Consider the following 21,147-nt stretch of genomic DNA (forward strand, 5'->3'; position numbering starts at 1 on the left):
GAGAGCTGGAGAGGGACTGGGGACAAGGGATGGAGGGACAGGACAGGGGGAATGGCTTCCCACTGGCAGAGGGTTAGATGGGATATTGGGGAGGAATTCTGGGCTGTGAGGGTGGGGAGGCCCTGGCACAGGTTGGGCAGAGAAGCTGTGGCTGCCCCTGGATCCCTGGAAGTGCCCAAGGCCAGGTTGGACAGGGCTTGGAGCAATGTGGACTAGTGGGAGGTGTCCCTGCCCATGGCAGGGGGTGGGATGGGATGAGCTTTAAGGCCCTTTCCAACCCAAACCATTCCATGATTCTGTGGAAGGTGGTAGCAGGGAAAAACATTTTCGATCCTTGGATGATGCCAAGGGCGCAGGACAGGGGAGAGCCTCTTCTCCTGCCTCAATTACACGATCCACAGAAAACTGGCTCCCTTCAGGACATGCTACATGGATGCTGGGGGGCCCTCAGACAACATTCCCACTCTTCCCAGCTCACCACGACTGCATCAGACTGGGAGAGGAGGGTCTCTTAAATCCGTGGATCTCGACCTCTCTGCTGGAATACTGCAACGTCCAGGACATCTGCAGTGTTACACAGAGTTTTCCCAGATCTCCTGTTCTCTTTTGTGGCCAGATGTTCCCAGAGGTGCTGACCCCCTCCCTCACCCAGCCCCCTGTGTGATGGGAGGAAAGCTGTTACTTTAGGGGAACAGAGGTGAGATCATGATAAGTTGAAGGAATATTGGCTGAGGGAAAGGTGAGATCATGATAAGTTAAAGGAATATTGGCTGAGGGAAAGGTGAGATCAGGACAAATGAAAGAATATTGGCTGAGGGAAAGGCTTGCAATGTGCTCAAAGCCGTCAAAGATCTGGGAAAGGTGTGGTCACATGGCCTGGGGCTAACTGGGATTCCTGGGACTTATCACATCCACAAAAACCCCTCTGGGGTGGTGAGCTGTGATTAGAGCTCCCCCGTTTTGGGGCATCGACAGGGATTTGCCAAGTGCTTTTGGACTGATAAATTCAAGAGTTTTTGCTTGGCTTTAAAGCAGATTCCCCGAGCTGCTCTGCCAGAGGTGGAAGTGCAGGGAGCAGGGAAGGGCACTGGGCACTCCCCTGTGCCAGGCAGATGGTGAGGGCGCAGCTCCGGGGGCATTTCCCAAAGAAAACTGAGGTTTTGGATGAGTAACAGCAGCAGGGAGGTACCGGTATGCTCCGCGAGCAGAGCCGGGCTGGGCTCTGCATCGTTCCCGGCCGCGCCGGGGGAGCCGTAAATGCCACTCCCGTGATCCGCAGTCCCTGATTTATGGACCTGCCTCCCTCCTTCCCGCCGACTTTCCTTTCTGCTCACGGCAGCAGAGCCCGGGAGGCAGGGTCTGGGTGCCTCTGCTCCCACCGGCTCCGCTCAGAAGGCTCCCCCCGGCTGGATCCCCCCGCTCCTCACTCCGTCCTGCAGCCCCCACACAGGGTCCCCGCATCCCTGCGCACAGGGATTAGGCAGAGTCGCTCCAGCGGGAGCCAGACCGACCCCTCTCTCCTCCCAGCCTCTGCAACGCTGGTACCCAAACACCCCCTGCCCCATCCCGGCAAAGATAAGCCCTAATTAGTGCTCAGATCAAGGAATTTATCTATTACATTATTATACTATATCATTCTACTATTACTAATTTTGTTTTATTTGTTTTATTAGATTCCTTATAATTTAAATTATTAATTATTTATGTGTTTATATTGTTTGTTTATTATTTCTCAAACTTCTATTTCTCATATTTATATTTATTTATTACACATATTTATAATTATTACATTTATATTTATTGTATTTATATTTATTTATTACACATATTTATAATTATTACATTTATATTTATTGTATTTATATTTATTTATTACACATATTTATAATTATTATATTTATATTTATTATATTTATATTTATTATATTTATATTTATTTATTGTATTCATATGCATTATATTTATATGTGTTTATGATATTCTTTTTTTATTATTATTTATTTATTTATTACACAAGTAGCATCCTAAAATGCACAGGCAACATCCCTGCAGCTCATTTCTGGACCGAAGCCCCGTTCGGATCGCTCTGCAACGCTCTGCTTTAGAGAGAAACCTTTCCCCGGCGTGTTTATTCAACGAGGCTGAACGCGATGCGCTCCCGGGGCATTTAATTAGCCCGTGGTTAATTGCGCTCGTGGCGGGCTGGCCCCGCTCGGGAGCCCCGCCGGGGGGGCTGGCACAGCCCGTCCCGCCTCGGGTGAGGAGCCGCAGTGCAGAGAAGGCAGAGCGACCCGGGGGCTGGTGCAGAGGACTCTGCCCCTCGTTTCCTCCGGGCCAGAAAGCAGAGATGGGCTTTTTTTTTTTTTTTCTTGTTTTATGCTCAGTCTGCAAGTTACGTTTGATAAATCTCAGGGAAGTGCCAGTGGCTGTGATTGAATGGGAAGAGAGGGATGGTTTCCAACTCCTGAGGGCACAGGATGGCTCTGCAGGAGCTGCACAAGTCCTGGTGTGGAGCCAGAAGCCTCTGATGGGAGACTGTGGGATGGTTTGTGCTGGAAGGGACCTCAAAGCCCATCCAGTCCCACCCCCTACCATGGGCAGGGACACCTTCCACCAGCCCAGGTTGCTCCAGCCTGGCCTTGGACACTTCCAGTGATCCAGAGGCAGCCACAGCTTCTCTGGGCAACCTGTACCAGTCCCTCCCCACCCTCCCAGCCCAGAATTCCTTCCCAATATCCCATCTAACCCTGCTCTCTGGCAGTGGGAAGCCATTCCCTGTGTCCTGTCCCTCCATCCCTTGTCCCCAGTCCCTCTCCAGCCCTCCTGGAGCCCCTTTAGGCCCTGCCAGGGGCTCTCAGCTCTCCCTGGAGCCTTCTCTTCTCCAGGGGAACCCCCCCAGCTCTCCCAGCCTGGCTCCAGAGCAGAGGGGCTCCAGCCCTCGAAGCAGCTCCGTGGCCTCTGGATTTGCTCCAGCAGCTCCATGTAATTTTTATGTTGGATCACACACTGGTTTGGGTGGGAAGGGACCTTTAAAGCTCATCTCATTTCGCCCCCTGCCATGGGCAGGGACACCTCCCACTATCCCAGGTTGCTCCAAGCCCTGTTCAACCTGGCCTTGGATGCTACCAGGGGTAGGGACACTTTGCCCACCTTTCCCTCTCCATGTGAACCAGCAGATCCTCCACACCAGCTGCTTTCTGAGGCATCAGCCCCTGGAGCAGCAGAGCTCCATGGAACAGGGCTGCCAAACCCAGGGGGGTCTGGGATTAGCAGGACAAGCCCAAGGAGGGGGAAGGCTGTGACCCCAGAGCCCTCCTGTCCTCCCAGCCGAGGGCAGCCAGTGATGGACGGCTTGGGAAGGGAGAACAAGGGGTGGAGGGAGGGTGGAGATGATTTCCATCCCCCTGTGGAGTTGGCAGCCTGCAAGGAGCTGGCTGGGATCTGGGATGCTGGGGGTGGGGGTGGCCTGTCATTTATTTATTTCTCGCTTTCTCCCTCCCCACAAATCTAAAAATAAATCAAGCCACACAAAGAGCAGGAGCAGATCAAGGCCAGCAGTGGCTCCCAGGCCCTCTGAGGAGCAGCAGGAGCGAGCAGCAGGTTGGGATGCAAAGGACTGGCATTTCACTTCCAGCTTCCCCTTGCCTAGGATGCAAAGGTCACCTCATCTGCTGCCTCTTTGTCCTCCCAGCCCTGCTCTCCCTGCCTGCTGGGATGAAGGCTGGCAGGCAGGCTTTGATGTCTAAGCCTCCAGTGCCTCCTCTCTGTGATGGGAACCTCTCCAAGGAAAAGCTGGAAAGCTGCTCAGTGCCTGCCAAGGGCTCCCAGGCACCCCTTCCCACCCACCTCCTCAGGGAAACCCCCCCAAGATAAACTCAGCCCTGAGCTGTGCCTCGCTCCAGCAAGACTTGGGATGGATCTGGAGCCCAGGGAAAGGAGAAAGCGAGAATACTGTCTTTTCTCCTTGCATTTGGCACTATTCACTGAAAGCTGAAGTTCTTCTGGCACTTTGGAGGAGAACTGGCACTTTGGGGGTTGATGGGGCAGCCCCTCCTGGCTGCTCCAGCAGCCTGGCTCCTACAAGGCTTTGCAAAGTGTGTTGGCTCTGCTGTCCTTGCTCTTCCCTGGTCCAACAGGAGCCCAGGGATGTGATCTTTGAGCACTCCAGGCCGTGCTGTGACAAACTCCGGGTGGTGCCTCTTCCAGCAAGGTCAGGGAGATGAGTGTTTAGGGCAGCAGGAGCCCTTGGAGACCAAAATCCTGGGGTTTAGGCCAAGAGCTGAGGCTGAACTGTTGGCAAGTGCCTTCTGCCGGTTCCCCCCTGATAAAGGAAGGGTCTTGGTCCCTTTGAAGGAGGCCAAAGCCACCTCTACAAACAGCACAAGCCCATCAGAGGGTCCTTTGCTAAGTGTCCTCCTCCTGCCACATTCCTGTGACATTTCAACCCTGATTCTCTACGTGCCCCAAATACGCCATTAAGGGTTTGGATGGGATTGCAGTCACTTACGGGGCTCCTGGAAAATCCCTCTTCCCAGGAGGTGGTCTCAGGGCTGAGGTGGTGGGGCAGATGCTCCAGGAGCCTGGAGGTGGCTGCACAGCCACTGGCTCCCTATAAAAACTCCCTGGGATGCTGGAGATGCCACTGGAGAGGGGCCAGAGCCTATTTGCCAAACCAGATCAAGCCCCTCGAAGGAAACACGGGGGGTCAGACCCCTCATTCCCTTGGCAGAGGTGGTGGCAGGAGGCAAGTCAGTGGGTTTAGAAGTCGTGTCCCTCCTGTCCCCACAACAGCTCCAAACGATGCTCATCCCCATTTCCAGCAGTGGGGTTGGCTCTTACCCATCCAAGTCCGGGGACTTGAGGCACAGCCAGGAGCCCTCTGGGAAGAGGAAGCTCTTTGGAGAGAGGCTCCCCCTCGCCTGAACCCCAAGATTTTGGCCACTTTTCTTTGCGGCCTCCAGATCTTTGCTCCAGGTTTTTAGAGAAAACTAAACTGGGACAAAGTGGGACGTTCTGCCTCGTGCTTCCCATTGGCAGCAGCGCCAGGTTGGGATTGATGGTGGGAGCAGGAGCTCTCCCAGGGCTCCGGTGACATTCCCACTGTGCCTGCTCACCGGGGGTCCTGCTCTCCTAAATAACTCCCCAGCAACACTCCCTGTCCTTCCCTGGCTCCGTGATTTGTTCTGGGTGTCAGCCCAGCACTCCCTGGGAGCCATTAAGATTAATCTAATAAATATAAATACGACCTTGACGGTTCCTCTGCCGGCAGAGGCTGCAAAGGAAAGCAAAAAATAAATGTATTTTACATTTCAGAAGCAGAGAGGACATGCAGCACAGCTGCATTTGCAATCCCGGGTTTCAGTGGGGATTGAAATGGGTCAGCAGGGAGGGTCACCTGCCCTGCTGCAGCCTGGGGGGGTCCTGTGCACCCCTCCTTGTGAGGGACCCCCCAAAGCCCCTGCAGGAGCAGCAGGGACAGGGTGCAAGGGGTGCAGGGACAACGGGAACACTGTGGGGACTGTCCATCCCCATTCCCTGGGGACGAGCTTCTCACCACTTAGATTGGAAAAGCCCTCAAAGGTCATCAATTCCAACCATTCCTGACGCCACCACTGATCCCTGGCCCCAAGTGCCACATCCATAAAGCCCCCAGGCTCCTTCCAGCTCCCAGCAGCAGGATGGATCTGTTGCTCTGTCTGGGATGAGGGTGTTGGTAACTGCAGTTCCCCACCCAAAAAACCCCAAAACCCAAACACCTGAGGGGCTCCAGAGGGTTTAGTGCCTGTGGCTTCTCCTTGTGGGATCCCTGGGGCTCTGCAGCAGCTCCTCCAGCTGCTGGAGCTGCCTCTGGAGACACAACCACAGGTAAGGAGAGGCACCAGGGTGGTCTTGGGGATGGCTATCCAAAGGGTGGGATATTTTAGACCAGTGTTTACGAGGTCTGGGTGACGTTTTATGGCAGTCAAGGAGAGCTTGAACCAGTCCCAGCCGTGCCTGGGGAGGGCTCAGCGTGGTGTGGTGTGAGCTGAGCAGCCCCTCCCAGCCCCCCCAGGCTCAGGGCTGGAGCTTCTCTCCCCTCTGGCCGTGCTAATTAATATCACCAAGCAGGGACTGCACAGATATTAGCCCTTGATAGTGATTAATGGCTCTAATAGGATTCTGCCAGCCAGTCACTTTTGTTTGTCACCATGTCTTTCTGAGCCTGGCAAATCTAATAAAAACCCCAAAATAAAGAGCATATTGCTTTAATATTTCAGTGCTGTGTTATTGAAAACCATTAGCTGAGGCTTCTTGACACTGTGAACTCGTGCACTGGCAAAGCTCACCTCCCCAGGCTCATGGGATCAGGGGTTTCCATCCAGCCCAAATCCCAGTGATCCCATTGATGTGAGCAGAGTTTGTCCCCCTGAGGTGGGAGGACCAAAGGGCACCTGTGAACCAAAGGCTACAAACACATCCTTCTCCAAAAGATTCTTCTTTAGAAACTCTAAAGGTTGTAGAACGGTTTGGGTTGGAAGGGACCTTCAGGATTATCCAAGTTCCACCCCTGGGACACCTTCCACCAGCCCAGGTTGCTCCAGCCTGGCCTTGGACACTTCCAGGGATCCAGGGGCAGCCACAGCTTCTCTGCCCAACCTGTGCCAGACCCTCCCCACGCTCCCAGCCCAGAATTCCTCCCCAATATCCCATCTGACCCTGCCCTCTGGCAGTGGACGGTGACTCCACCCCCTCCCTGGGCAGCCCATTCCAGTGGCTGATTCCTCTCTCTGCAAAGAACTTCTTCCTGATGTCCAACCTAAACCTCCCCTGGCACAGCTGAAGACTCTTGTCCATGGAATGGTCTGGGTTGGGAGGGACCTTTAAGCTCATCCAGTCCCCACCCCCTGCCATGGGCAGGGATGCCACTCACTAGATCAGGTTGCTCAAAACCTCATCCAGCTTGGCCTTGAAGTTGTCCCTGAAAGTACCAGCTGGCTCCTCCTGAGCTTTCCAAGAGGAATGTGGCCACATCAGCTCCAAAACTGACCTTCCCAAACTCGGGAAAACTTTGCCCCCCCTCCAGCATTGCTGCAGAAGGGGTTAACAGAAAACAGCTGCTGGGCCATATTTCAAAGGTGTCCATGTCCTCCCCAAATGCCACCAGGCTCAGATGCTCTAATTGATTCCTTCCCCAGCCCCTGCTTTGTTCCTCGCTGACGAACATTATTAATTGCAGGCTGCCCTCCCCGGGGGTACAATCCAGCCAGGAGGGCTGAGCCCTTTGCTCCATGGCAGAGCTCATGAATCTTCCTAGAGGAGGAAAGGGAAAGCCCTGGAGGACCATGAGACTGAATGAGCTTCAGAGGAAAGTTCAGGTTGTTTTGCAGAACCTCCTGCAGCCTTGGTGTGACCTTAAAGCAGCAGGATTGGGCTGGGCTAGGAATTGCTGTAAAAGAGATGGAAAATGCACCTCCTGACGGAAGAGATGGGATCTGCCAAGAGCTCCCTGGAGTCTGCTGACCCTATATCCATGCAGGGCTTTCCTGCCCAGCCCCACAGCCACGCACAGCTTCGCTTTGCCATGTCTGCACCGAGGGATGGCTTGGGAATGGCAGAGGATCAGGCACTGGAGTCACCCATGGGTGCCTCGTTACTCCTGTCTCATCCTCCTGTGCTGTGACCCCACTGGCTCAGAGCAGAGCAGAGAGTGCTGGACCCTCCACATGTCCAAGCTGACACATCAATGACCCCTCATTGTATCCAGGTGGGTTCTGAATCTGTCTGTGGGGTCATGGTGCTGGTGCGGGCTCTGTGAGATCTTTGGGAGCCCATCTCCAAGCACAACAGGCCTTCCTTTCTCTCCCAGCAAGTGTGAGAAAGCTCTGGAGAGATCAATCAGCTCTGAAAGGATTATCCCCAGGCTTAGTGTTCAATTAATGCCCCGGATCTAATGATGGGGCTATTTTTCAGCAAGGACACCCCCCCTGGGGAGTGGAGCGGTGGCTGCTCCAGCCTAATCCCGCTTCCTGAGGAGCCCTGTCACTGATCCTGATGGATAGTGTTAATTACAGCAGGGCCAGCCCAGGGAAGGGTCCTCCCAGCACTGAGCAAGGACATAAATCCTTGCCAAAAAAACCTGGGAGGAGTTGCCCTCAGCAGTGGCCACGTGTGGGCTTGGGCACGTTCCGGGGCGACGGCGATTTCGGGACGGTTGGGTCGTGGTCTTGCGGGAAAAACAGGGCCATTTGCTGGAATTTTCTGGAATAAATATAACTTCTGGAATTAACATCTGATAACGTAGTGGAAGAGGCCAGAAATTCAGCTTCTGCCCAGCAGCTGCTTGACACAATTGTTAATGTGTAAAAGGTTGATCCATCCTCACTGGAGTGAAGGATTTGGAGCAGCAGTGTCTCCCTTTGATGGAATCTCACATGGGCTTTTTCTCCTCGCTTTTAAATGACTCTTCAAAGCCCAACTCTATCTGTTTGAGATAAGAAAACCAATAAATCAGCTTTTCCAGCTGCTGGCTGGAGGAAAGCAGGACATCCCTCTGGCTGAAATCCTTCCTGCCCCAGCTGCAAGGAGCTGCATCTCCCCCCACCTGAGCCTCCTTCCCTTTTTTTCCTCCAAACGCTGCTGGTTTGCCCCAGATTTGCCTCTCTGGCTGTACCCAGACATGTTTTCCGTGGGGAAAGGGAATGGGGAACCAGTGCCCCAGCACTGGTGCCCTGCTGGGGGTGGGAGCTCTGCTGGGGTGCTCAGGGGTGGAGGGAAGCTCCCGGGGTGTTCCTGGTGGTGCAGGAGCTATGGAATGGCCTCTGGAAGCAGATTCAATTAGTGAGGGAGCGATGATGTTCCTTTATTAAATGTTGCTCCCCAGGCAGCTCCTGGAAGCAGCCAAGCAACAGATTAGAGGCTTTCAGTTTGTTCTTTGTTCTCCTGGCCCTCCTGGGTGGACACGGGGTGTGGGGTGGGGAGGGCTGGACTCCTGGGGTTCTGCCAGAGGGGACCTGGCCTGGTGTCCCTTTCCCATGGCTGAGAAGGAATGTGGGGTGGAACTTGCCCAAAGATCCATGGGGTTATTCTGCTGCTGTCCTGGGATGTGTAAAATTCGGATCCTGGTGGGGGACTGCAGAGGGTTGTGCTGGTGTCCTGAGCTCCAGAGGGATATTCCCACACGGGGAGCAGGGCCAGCATCCCACTAGATGGCACAGCAGGACAACGGGGGCCACTGCAACCCCTCCACCTGCCTGTCCCAGGCAGCACTGGGGGTGCAAGGCCAAGGCAACCACTGAATCCAAGAACTACCCCAAGAACTGCTGGGAAACATCCCTTTGCGTGAAGCTCTGAACTCCAGGAGCCCAAGCAAATCTTCCAGTGCAGGTGTCCCATCCACCCATCCATCCATCCCTCCCTCCCTCCCCTGGGTGATGCTTTCAGTGACACCTTCCAGGACCTCCCTCCCCTTCATATTCCTTTTATTCCAGTACTATTTACGGAATTTTTCCCTCTGGCTGCTCTCCCAGCCAGACCAGCCACAGGAGCCTGGGAATGGGCTTTGAACGTGGAGCTGAGCCCCTCATCTTCCTCTGGGGCTCGCTCCCCGCTTCCCCTGGCTGGAGCATCGTCCCACAAAGCTCTGCCACGAAAGGATCCAAGGGGAAAGCGCCGCCCGCCTTCCTCGGGGGCAGGTAAAGCTCAGCCCGGGCAGGCCCGGCTCGCAGGCCCGCGGCTGAGGCTCAGCCAAGCGCGGGGCTCTGCTGCCCCAAGTGCTGCTCAGGCGAACGGCAGCGGGAGCCGGGAGGGACAAGGGATGGAGCGGGAGGAGTTTGGGGAAAGCGAAGGGGCCGGGGGTGAAGATCCGGCTCATCTCCCGCGCTGGGTGGAGCTGTGGGAGGGAGGAAGGAGCCTCTGCTCTTCCTCGTGCCTTGGCAGATGCGTCGGCTTCTCCTGAGCACGGAGACAGGGAACGGTCTGTGGAGTAAAAGTTTGTGCAACGAAAGTGTGTAGAATCCCAGACTGGTTTGGGTTGGAAGGGATCTTCAAGGCCACCTAATCCGACCCCCTGCCACGGGCAGGGACACCTTCCACTGGACCGGGTTGTTGGGAGCCCCCGTACTGGACGCAAGGGGGTGGAATCACCTCCAGGAACAAGCCCTGCTCCCAAAACTCGCTCTGGAGCGAGGATGTCCCCCCTCCCTGCGGCGTCACACGGACACAGCCCCCGGGCCGGGTTCGTTTGCTCGGAGCGTTTTTGGCAGCGCTGCCGCCCGGGCTGTTTGCCTTGGCCCCGCTCCGGGGCGGCCGGGCCGTCCCGGGTCACGGCAGGGGCACCCCCGCGGCACCCGCGGGCACTGGCCACGCTCTCTCTTTCGTGGCTTCCTTGCCCGAGGGAATGCAGGACCTCGGGACAGCGGGAGGGACCGGCAGGGTCAGGGATTGATGTCACCGCGGGAAAGATTCCCGTCACCGGTGCGATGAGTTGCAAGGTCTCAGCTGAACTGGAGTCCAGCGGGAGGTGGTGGGAGCTTCCAGGGACATCCCTGAGGATGCCCAGGCAGGGGCCGAAGTGCCCTGTGAGCTGGAGGAGATGATGGGAGCCGGAAGGGCGTTCCCTGCTCTCTTCACCCTTCCCAGTCCCGGGGGAGCCTGGTGTTCAGAGGGCGAATCCTGTGGCAAGGGGGGGGTTGAATTGTCCCCTCCTGACCCCAGAGGGACCCTCGGTGATGATCCTGGCCTCCGGGTGGCTGTAGGGAAGTGACCGCCCCCCTCCCCAACCTCCCCATGTGTCCTGTGCCCTCTAATCCTCTCCAGCTCAGGGTTTGTCCCCGCTCTTACCACCTTTCCGGTGCCTGAGACAGATCTGAGCCTCACTGGGGCCATTCTCCCCCTGGTTTAGAGCCCTCGCGCTCCTCCTGCCGCCACAAAGGGATTTTTCCATCAAAATATTTGTTGCATCCACCCAGGTTTCTCTCCAAACCCCCCGGGGGTGGTTTAGGGCAGAGCAGACCCCACCCAGCGGTTTGGGGTCCCCGTTTTTGTCAAGGCAAAGGCAATCCCGGGGGACACCTCCCACCCTTGTGGTGCCACAAAGACACTCTGGAAAAGGCAGTTTGGGAATAATTTGGGATAAACGCTGCCAGCGCCTGGGGGGGATTGGGATGGAACTGGGTTGCAAGGAGGGTGTGGAGCTGTTTGCTCCCTGCTCCATCCCCCAGCCCTGCTCCGTCTGTCAGGAGCACCGGGATGAGCCAAAAAGGGACGGGGGGGAGGAGGGGGGGGCGGGAAGCGGTTCCCCCTCTCTGGGGCCCCTCTGCCTCGCACATGCCGGGTAATGCCGGGTCTCCTTGGTGATGGATTACGGGATTAGAGGGTTCAGGTGAGCCCTCCTGGCTCCATTCGGGTACTCCGGGGAATGGCATTGTCTTGGCACGGGGAGGGGGGGGGGAACCTCCTGCTGCTGCCACGTGCCCAGGAGGACCAGGCACAGCAGGAGGGTGAGGAATCTGTCCCACTGCCCAGTTCTGGGATCAGTCAGGGCTCAGGTCGTGTTGGATCCTGGTGCTGAAAAGCCTGGGGATGTCCCTGCCCTTCCCCACCTCCAGGGAGAGGAAAAAAATGTCCTGGGATTGGGAAAAAAGGACTCAGACCTGGGACAGTGACTTGGCTGGGGCAGGGCTGGGACTGGGGGTCCCTCTGCTTTGGGGGTCCCTCTGCTTTGGGGCTGTGCAGCTTCAGAGGTGGGTGATGCCCCTCTACAACCCAAAGAAGGGTCTGGATGTGGATGTTCCCTATCCTGCCTCTGATGGGAGCAGGGAGTGGGATGAGCAGCCATTTGGGTGGAGATACAACGTGATTGGACACACAGCGTGGGGAAATCATCGGGAAAGGGAGGATTTCTTCCCAAAGATGATAAAAAGACAGGGGAAAGCTTGTAAGGAGCTTTTCTCCCACTGGTACCAGACCACCACCCCTGTACAGGGCTCCCCAGGGGCTGGGGGACAGAGTGTCCCTGTGGGCTTGGAATTCTGAGTTTCCTTGTGGGACAAACAACCCTTGTAGGTCTGGTCACAGCAACCATGTATCACCACGAGCTCCAGCACGTGAATCTTGGTCATAATCATCTTCAGGATCTCAGGGGGAACAGGAGAGCCTGCAATGATTCCTGGAAGAAAGAGGAAAAGACCTCGGAAACCATCTATTTATTCCCAGGAGCGGTCCCTCAAATGGTTCTGGGCACTCCCAGATTTCAGTGCTGGCAGGATCTTTGGGATACAATGGCTCATGTCAAAATACTCTCTATTTTTATGGATACAGGTCCTAGTTATTCTAGAAGCAAAGGCTGCAGCAAGGCCACTTTGCCTGGTTGAATTAAGGGCTGGCAGAGTTCACTCATCAGGAAAATAAACTCTACAGCACAACCCTCGTCTGAGCTGCAGTTCCCAAAAAAGGAAAGATCCAGAGCAGAAAGAGGTGCAGATTTTTAGCAGGACAAACACTCCCACCATAACCCCAAAAACTTTGCCTCCTGCCTTGCACAGAGCAGCCCCCGTGGGCAGCTCCGAGTCTCCTCGTGGGCTGGGAATACCGAGGTGTCCCTGCTTGGCCGGGCCTCTCCAATCCCTCCTCCCTGCAGCGCTGTTTGCCCTCTCTTATTTAAGCATTCATCTTGTTTAAGCACCACTTTAGCGCTGCAGGGCGGGGCGATATCTTGTAGAAAAGCAACAAGAGTCTTCCTCCCTCCCTCCCTCACTTTCCCCCGGGCCTGTATTACCCCAAATAAACACTCACTTTGGGTAATAGTTAACTTTAATGGCTCGGCCCCGGCTTGGGCTGCACGATAGGGCTCGGCGGGGAGACTCGAGGGGTTGATAGTCCTCGGGGGAGAGGAGATAAGGGCTGGGTTTGAAGGGCAGCGCTCGTGGCTGCTGTCACGGCCGTGCCCGGGGGGTGGGAGCCACCACGGGACACGCATCTCTCCGCCACCTTCCCCAACCCGTGCCCCGCTGTGGCACTGCCGTCCCAGCCCTCGTGTTTCCCAGGTGAGCGGGCGGTGGGGCCGTTCCCCAGCTTCGCCATCCCCGCAGCCCTGACCTGAACGTCTCTGTCCCAGGCCACAAACCTTTGCTGAGCTTCGGAGATGCCTGAAGAACCCGCCCAGCAGCTCCTTCTCTCTTAATTGCCTTTTCCCGAGTCAATGGATAACTTTACAGCCGGGCCCAGGGACACATCAAACGGCACAGCCTCGGGGAGGCAGCGCTTTGCCGCGGGGGGATGGCAGGGGGAGGCACTGGGGGGCAAGGACTGTAAAGTTCAAAACTAAAACCATCCTGAAAGTCACTGGCAGGCTGAGGGTGCACGGTGGGCGTCTGTGTGGTCCTCTCCAGATCCCCAGGGAAGCTGGGTGGAGTTTTCTCTCATCCCATCCCATCCCATCCCATCCCATCCCATCCCATCCCATCCCATCCCATCCCATCCCATCCCATCCCATCCTATCCCATCCCACCTGAACTTGGGCTGTCCCAGAGCAGTGGGACCTTCCAGCCTTCCCCTCCAAAATCTCGCCGGGGGGGCAGAGGAAGAGCAAAGCCTCTCTGAGCCTCCCACAATGAGCTGCCCATCTCCACCAGCCCACCAGCCCCTCCTGCCACAGTGGCTCCCGTGGTCCTGGACACGGTGTGGTGGCACCGGCGCCGTTTCCTTCTGGATGCCAAGGAAAGGGCTGAGAGGACTCTCCAGTTGGCACCTTCACCTCCTGGTGAAGACCCTGTGGCAGGACCCCCTCCCCCAGGCTTTCCCCCAGGTTTCTATCCCCCCCTCTGCCTCCTCCTCCCCTCCCTTGTCCTTGAGCAGCCCGATCCTGGCATTCCCGCAGCTTTAACAGCCCCAGGGGACGGTCAGTGGGATGGATCCAGGTTTTACAGCCCTTGCTTCACCGTGGCAGCAAAAACAAGGCGGGGATGGTGCCAGCACTGGGGGGGCACTGCGGGCAGTGAAAGTCAAGGGGCGGGTGAGGGGGGTCTGCAGGGGAAGGGCTTTGGGCAGGGCAGGGTCCTGCTCTGCTGGGCACCCACTGGGGAGGAGCCTCAACTCCCCTCTCTGCTTCGAGCAGAGCTCAAAAAGCCATCCCAGATTTACCCCTGTTGAAAGGGGATTTTTTTAACTGCCACCTTCTCCTCAGTGTTCCAGGGAGGGGTTGTCCCAAAGGAACCTCAGAAAGCTCTTCCATCTCTCCCTCCAGTGCCCTCTCCGGGGTTTTCCCCGCTGCAGCTCCACTGAGGAAGGACACTTCAGTTTCCCATGCACTCAGCTTTCCTGGCATGGTGGCAGAGCTTCCCCGTGATCCACTGTCCTGGGGATCTCACCAGGAACAGCTTGGCTGCACAGCCAGAGCAAAGTCCAGAGCACAGCATGTGCTGAAGGACAGGAAGGGGTTCCTGGAGGTGTTCAGGTGTTCAGGCACGTGATGGCTCTTTCCATGGGAATGTATTGAGCAAAGATGAACAGTGGCCTGGCTCCTTCCCTCCTGGACAATGTGAGACCATACACCAAAAATCAGTTTCCATGAATACTTGCAGAGCAGGAGATGGCTTCAAACAAGGCGTGTTGTGCCGTAGATCATGGAATCATGGAATGGAAAGGACCTTAAAAATCATCCAGTTCCAACCTCCTGCTGTGGGCAGAGACACCTTCCACTATCCCAGGTTGCTCCAACCTGGCCTTGGACACTTCCAGGGATGGGGCAGCCACAGCTTCTCTGCCCAACCTGGGCCAGGGCCTCACCACCCTCATTGTAAAAACATCTTCCTTTGTTTTGTGTTGGGGATCCCACAAAAATTCCTTCTGTCTGTGGGCTCATGTCTAGACACGTGGATGTGGCACTTGGTTATAACTGTGTTGACCTTGGCAGAGCTGAGGGAACAGTTGGACTTGGTGCTCTTGGAAGGCTCTTCCAACCCAAACGATTCCATGGTTCGATGTAACACAACTCGTCCGGGCATCGGAACAAGGTTTGAGCTGAAGGGGCTTAATCAGTCAGGGAAAGAGGATTTTCTTCACCAAAAAATGAAGCTGAAACACAAGACCTTTGGGAAGCTTTAGGGAATTGTTGGTTTGAACATGATCCTGCAAGTGTAGCTGGGCTGGGAGGTGACTGTGACAAAGGAGATGCTGGAGAAGGCAGGTGGGATCCTGCCAGGAACGGCTTAGAAAGAGCTGTTTGGTTCAGCCTGTGGAGTTACAAGGGCAGGGGGGGCTGGGGGGTCTGGGGGGTGTTGGGTGTGTCCATGCTAAAGGAATGAGCTCATCAGCCCTCTCAGAGCTGTTTGCATATGGACAAATGTGTTTATACACACACAACAGTTCACCCAGAGGGATTTCGGAGCCCAACCCAGCACTTCCTCATGTTCCCCTGCCTTATCTCTCTTCCCCCTGCCTGGCTCTGCTCTGGCTCCCTCTGACCCCCAAGGTTTGTGGGTGTCCCTTCTCCCCTCACACAGTGAAAAAGTGGGAGCACTTAGTGAAGGTGAAGAGCATTAAAAATAAATATTGTTTATAATATTGCAACATCAGCCTGGGACAGGGCTGCAGGCTCTCGCCATGCACAGATCCTTCCTTGCCCAGAGACCCACTTTCCCAATTAAAAAAACCTTTTTTCCCCATTTTCTTAAGCCTGTAAAAACAGAGGGTAAAGGCAAAAAAAAAAAAAAAAGGCATTTTTAACAGGAGGGAACAGAAGGCAGACAACGTCTCCACGTGATAAAATTTTATTACAAAATATGAGATGGATTAATAGTCGCAGGGGAGTTTGGCAGGGGAGAAGGAGTTCTGTAACAAACACAGCATCACCAGCGAAATAAATCTTCCACCCAAGTTCTCCAGGGCCCCAATTTCTTTCACATTGTGTTCATCTTGCACAGAAAAGGATCACCTTGAATCCACAGCCCCACAAAGCCACACCGTGCTTTTTTTGCCTATTTACAGCGATTTTCTCTCCGTTATCATACAGAGACCAGGCCCCACCTCCTGGCCTTCCATCAGCTCCTTGGAAAGCTTTTCCTAAGTCCCTGTCACCCCAGTGTCCCCTGGGATTGGGGATGGAGGCTGGGATCACCACAAGGTTCCCGTCTCCCCGCTCCCCTTCTCCCCGTCCTTCTCCCCAGAAACAGCCATGAAAATGCCATGAAATGCCATAAAATGCCATGAAAGGCAAACCTAAAGCTGTCCACTTCTGTACATATAAAAATAGAGAAATAAAAGCCAAGGCTTGCTGTGGTTTTCCTCTTTTTTAAAAAAAAAGAAAACACCCCAAGTGTTGCCTTTGCATAGCCAAGCATTTGCATGGCAGCACTTTGCATACAGAGCAGTGGGGCTGGGCTGGGCTGGGGTGTTAAGACACTTCTTCCTCTGCCCCCCCCATCAAATTTAAAAAAAAATATATATATTTATATATATATACACAGAGAGAGGACAAGGAGGTGCATTTTTTTTCTTTAGTGAAAACAATAAAAAAAAAAGATTATCAGGAAAATTATTTAAAATTTCAAGCTGCCTGTTGGTTGGTCTGGCTTTGGAGTGGTTTTTAGCCCCCCTCAGAATCACAGCAGAGCTTTCCTTCTCCAAAAAGCAGAGGGGGGCAAAGGGACCCCTCTGAGAGGGCCAGGGGTGGGGGTGACCCCCCGACAGCGGGGGGACCCCGTGCCTTGTGCTTTAGCTCAGGCCTTGAGGAGGTTCAACCACAAAAGGTGCACCAAAAAGCCATCTTGGAGCGTGGAGGTTGGGATTGCAGCCATGGGAGCTCCTGGGGGACGTGGGGACACAGGTTCCCCGTGCCAGGGCTCACCCATGGAGGGGCTGAGCTGTGCCAGTGGAGGGAGTGGAGCTCAGCAGGTCCCAGCATGGCCATGGGGGTCCCCACCAACCTCACCAAGCCAGCCTGAGCTTCCTGGAGACACCCTGAGCCTCCTGGAGACATCCTGAGCCTCCTGGAGACACGGGTGGGGGACTGGCAGAGGCATCTCCACACTGTGCTGAAATTCCTTTGGGATGAGCTTGTCCGGGCCGCTCCACCACTGCTCTCCAAGAGGCTTTTCCATCATCAGAGACCTTCCCTGGGGCTCTCCAGATCCACCTCCCAGGCACAAGGCAAGAGGTAAAACTGTCCCCTGTGGTTCTACCTTAGCAGGGAGGGGGTGGCACCGCAGGTCCAACCTCCCAGGTGAGCTCAGGTCACAAGAAGGAGCCCAAGTCATGGGGTTGGCATTGGCAAGGTCCTGCCCTGTGCCCAGAGAGGAGCCAGAGCCCACAGCCAACAAGGGACATGGCCAACGAGCCCCTTGGCCCCACGGCCAGCCAATCCTCATGGAGCTGCCACGACAAGCAACGGAAGAGTTGGAAAAGGGATTGGAAAAAGCACTTGGAGGTCCATCCACGTGGTCAGCTGGGTGTGAGCCAGGCCCTCCGACTTTCACTTGAGCTCGGTGTCAAGAGGTTGCTGATGTCAGACCCTCCAGCCCTGGTGCTGAGGGCTGGAAAGCCCTTCCCATGCACCATTGGAAAAGCCACCTAAGCCACCTCCAGCAGTTCCATGGCCTGACATTCCCACCCTGCCTGAGAGCCAAAGAGCCACCCCAAGGGCTCACAGCAGCACTGGGCCATCAGCCGTGGGCACATCACCCACCTCAAAGCCTACACCACACCACGGACCCCCACAGATCCTCCCTGCCCTCCTCTCCTGCCACAGGTGCCCCTCAGCTTTATTTATCTGAGGAAAAGCACGAGCAGGACCCCAAGGATGGGCTGTGGCTCCTGTGCAGTTTGACACCAGCAGAGAGGAGTGGCCTCCACATTCCCACCACTCAAAGATGCCCCAGTTCAGCGTGGCCTCTCATCCCACACTGCAGACACACATCAGGCCACGGGGCACCTAAATTTGTTCGAGGAGAAATAAAAGAGGAGGAGGGTGTGAGGAAAATCAATATTCAGTTGGACACACCAGGCCCATTATTTGTTCTTGATTTATTTATGACCCACACAGCTGCTGTTGGAACTGGCAGGGCCTGACTCTTGTCCTGCCCAAATTTAACCCCTGGTAGGCTTTGGAGAGCGGGTGATGTGCCCCATGTGTCGTGGCACCCCACAGCAAGGGGGGGAAGGTGCTCACAGAGCCCGAGGTCATGAACTTGTGAGGTAGGTAAATGTGATTACAATCTGAACAGGAGGATTTATTGGAATTTGTTTCAAAGATGCTTTTTTTCTATTTTTTTCCCTCATCTGAAGGTGATGAAATGGCAACAGCACAGGCCTGGTGTGATCGGCGACCACAGAGTCCTTGTGTGCATCTTCTGGAGAAAGGCACCACCGGTGTCTTCTGGGAAAACAGACCTTCATCAGTGGCTTTTTGGGTGGCTTCAAACCCATGCCGGTCCTCCCAGAGACACCTGAAGTCAAAATTCATCTTGGAAGCAGAAATGCTAAGGACACAACCGAAAAACCTCGCCAAGCAGGGCAGGTGTTTGCTGAGCTGAGCTGCTGCCAGGAAACCACAGCTGGGTTCAACAGGACACAGGTGGGGCTTCTGTCACCTGCTTTTGTGCTGTCCCTTGCTTGAAGGCACGTCAGGTGAGTATGTCATAGGTCTTCTCCTCTTATGCCCCCACAGAGACTGGGATTGTCAACCCAAACAGCCCTGGGCACGTGCTCCTGTTCTCGCACGGCAGAGGTGCCACCTTCATGGTCACACCATGGGGCAAAGTGTCACATCCATGGTCACACCATGAGACAAGGGGTCACACCATGGGACAAGGTGTCCCATCCACGGTCACTTCATGGGACAAGGTGCCACATCCATGGTCACACCATGGGGCGAGGTGCCACATCCATGGTCACACCATGGGAGAAGGTGTCACATCCATGATCACACCATGGGAGAAGGTGTCACATCCATGGCCATGCCATGGGAGAAGGTGTCACATCCATGGCCATGCCATGGGGCAGTCCAAGAGGGTCCAAGCTGCTGACCCGTCGCATCCCTCCTGGGCCTCACCAAAGGTACCACCCTGGAAGGGGTAAAAAAACCATCCCAAAGAACTTGAGGCACGAAGGACAGTTGCTCCTGAGTGACAAATAAATAGCAGGTTTGCCAGAAGAAAGCCCTTTGGAATCCAAGGTCTGTCAGCCCAGTGGCACCGGGAGCCTCGTCAGGAGATCAGTCTGTAATTAGAACTCATTGTAAACGAGCCGGTTGGGGTTTTAATTTCTTTTAAAACCAGAAAGAGTCGGGGACAGGCCTGGCAGGGGGTTCACCTGCCATCCCTGCCCTGCCAGTTGATCACAGCGTGGGTTTGTTCCTATGTACAGCACGAGGGGAGGCCCCTCGGAGGAGGAAAGAGTTCCAGCTGCTCTTGGAGAAGTGTGGGAAGGAGGCAGCTCCTAGTTCTGGTGCCTCTTCATGTGCAGGGCCAGGTGGTCGGAGCGGGAGAAGCAGCGGCCGCAGGCGAGGCACTTGAAGGGCTTGGCCCCCGTGTGCTTCCGATAGTGCCGGGTGAGCTCGTCGGAGCGGGCGAAGCGCCAGTCACAGCCCTCCCAGGTGCACTTGTAGGGCTTCTCACCTGCGGGGGACAGCCACAGGTCACGGGCACAGCCTCCCAGAAACCCACCCCGTCCCCTGGGAGACACCCAACTTCCTCAGGAGAACCAACGGGGGCACCCTGGCACTGCCAGGGCTCGCCCGGAGTCACCGCGGGCATTGTGGACTGCTGAGCTGCAGCAGCCTCGTCTTGCCCCTCTTCTCCCTGCTTCCACTTTGCTTTCTAGGCTTCTTTTCATGTCCCCCTTTGCTTTCTAGGCTTGTTTTCTAGGGCTGCCCGTGTTCCTGTTGCATTTTGGAGCATTTCTGGCTTAAAAAACCCCAAACTTCTGAGTTTGTTGGGGTTTTTTTAAATGAAAAGTCAGGAATTCCTAAGGAAGGTGGTGCTGCCCATACAGGTGGTGGGGAGCATGAGAAGGAAGACAGGGATTACAGCACTGACGTTTTTTTGAGACCACCACCCAGGGATGGTGGCTGTCCCATGCCTAGAATTGTTCAAAGACAGGCCTTGGAGCAACCTGGCCTAGTGGAAGGTGTCCCTAAAGTCCTAGCTGACCTCCAAAGATCCCTCCCAACCCACACCACTCCTTGGTTCCATGATCTGAGAATGTTGCCCAGCTGCTTCTGGCAACTTGAGGGCTCCTGTCTCACCAAAGCGGAGATCAGAAGAGTGCCCCATCCACTGCCAACGTTTGCTGGCACCAAAATGGGTGAAGAATTAAAATTTTTCCTTTTCCCCCGGGGAACACTCCGTCTTCCTCTCCCAAACGCCCGTTTACAGGTGACATGAGGTGTGTGGGGTGACCTTGGCTGGCCACCAGGTGCCCACCAAGCTGCTCCACTGCTCAGCAGCAGGGGGAGGGAGAAAATAAGCTAGAAAAAAACCCTTTGTGGGTCAAGATAAATGGAGTTTGATGTTGGAGAATATTTTCTCCAGGCTGAGCCCCCCCGCAGCTCCCTCAGAAGTTCTCCTTGTGCTCCATTCCCTTCCCTGGACACGCTCCAGCCCCTCAGTGTCTCTCTGCCTCGAAGTTCACCCGGGAGTAGCTCTGTACACAACACATTGTGTTTTCCTCGGGGTGATGTAATGCTTCTGCCCTCCTCCCTCCCTCTCCCTCCCTCCCTCCCTCCCTCACACACCTATTTTCCTCAACTGAAACCCATTAAATCACGCAACTCCTGGGCCAGCTGGGAACTGGGCTGGAAAAGCCCGTGGCCGCTTCCAACCGCCTGCGTGCCCGGGTTGTGGAGCTTGAACCCTGGCTGCAGCCCTCTCCACGCAAGGGTGTGGCGCTCTCAAATATTAGCCCTCGCTCTTAACAGCCTGAACAAGCAGGCAGAGTTCAGGGAATGTGCTGACTTTCCCGACCTCAAATATTTACCGTCGCAGCGGCCAATTGCCGCGCGCGGCGTCGCGGCCCAGCGCACGTACGCCCGCGCCCGGCGTGCACAGGCATGTGTGCCCCGCTCTCACACGCTCCCCACGCAGCGGCTCTGCCTTCCCCGCAGCCCCTGGGCCTGGCACAGCCGGGGGATCGTGCCGTGGATCAGGTCAGAAGGCACCTCAAAGCTCGTCTCGT

General features: G+C 55.5%; 1 protein-coding gene across 4 annotated transcripts in view; it reads right to left on the minus strand.

The window, feature by feature from the left end:
- Positions 1 to 18,912: 18,912 nt before the first annotated feature.
- The window catches only part of LOC108497178 (Krueppel-like factor 5), a 14,267-nt gene continuing 12,032 nt past the window's right edge, over positions 18,913 to 21,147 (minus strand). For all 4 annotated transcript variants that reach the window (XM_017814589.1, XM_017814598.1, XM_017814605.1 and 1 more), the window contains exon 4: positions 18,913 to 19,589. In XM_017814589.1, the coding sequence (XP_017670078.1) occupies positions 19,411 to 19,589 (179 nt within the window). In that variant the 3' untranslated portion in view covers positions 18,913 to 19,410. The remainder of the gene's footprint in view (positions 19,590 to 21,147) is intronic.

This window comes from Lepidothrix coronata, unplaced genomic scaffold (genome assembly GCF_001604755.1).
Source record: "Lepidothrix coronata isolate B3197 unplaced genomic scaffold, Lepidothrix_coronata-1.0 Scaffold2, whole genome shotgun sequence".
Classification (NCBI taxonomy): Eukaryota; Metazoa; Chordata; class Aves; order Passeriformes; family Pipridae; genus Lepidothrix; species Lepidothrix coronata.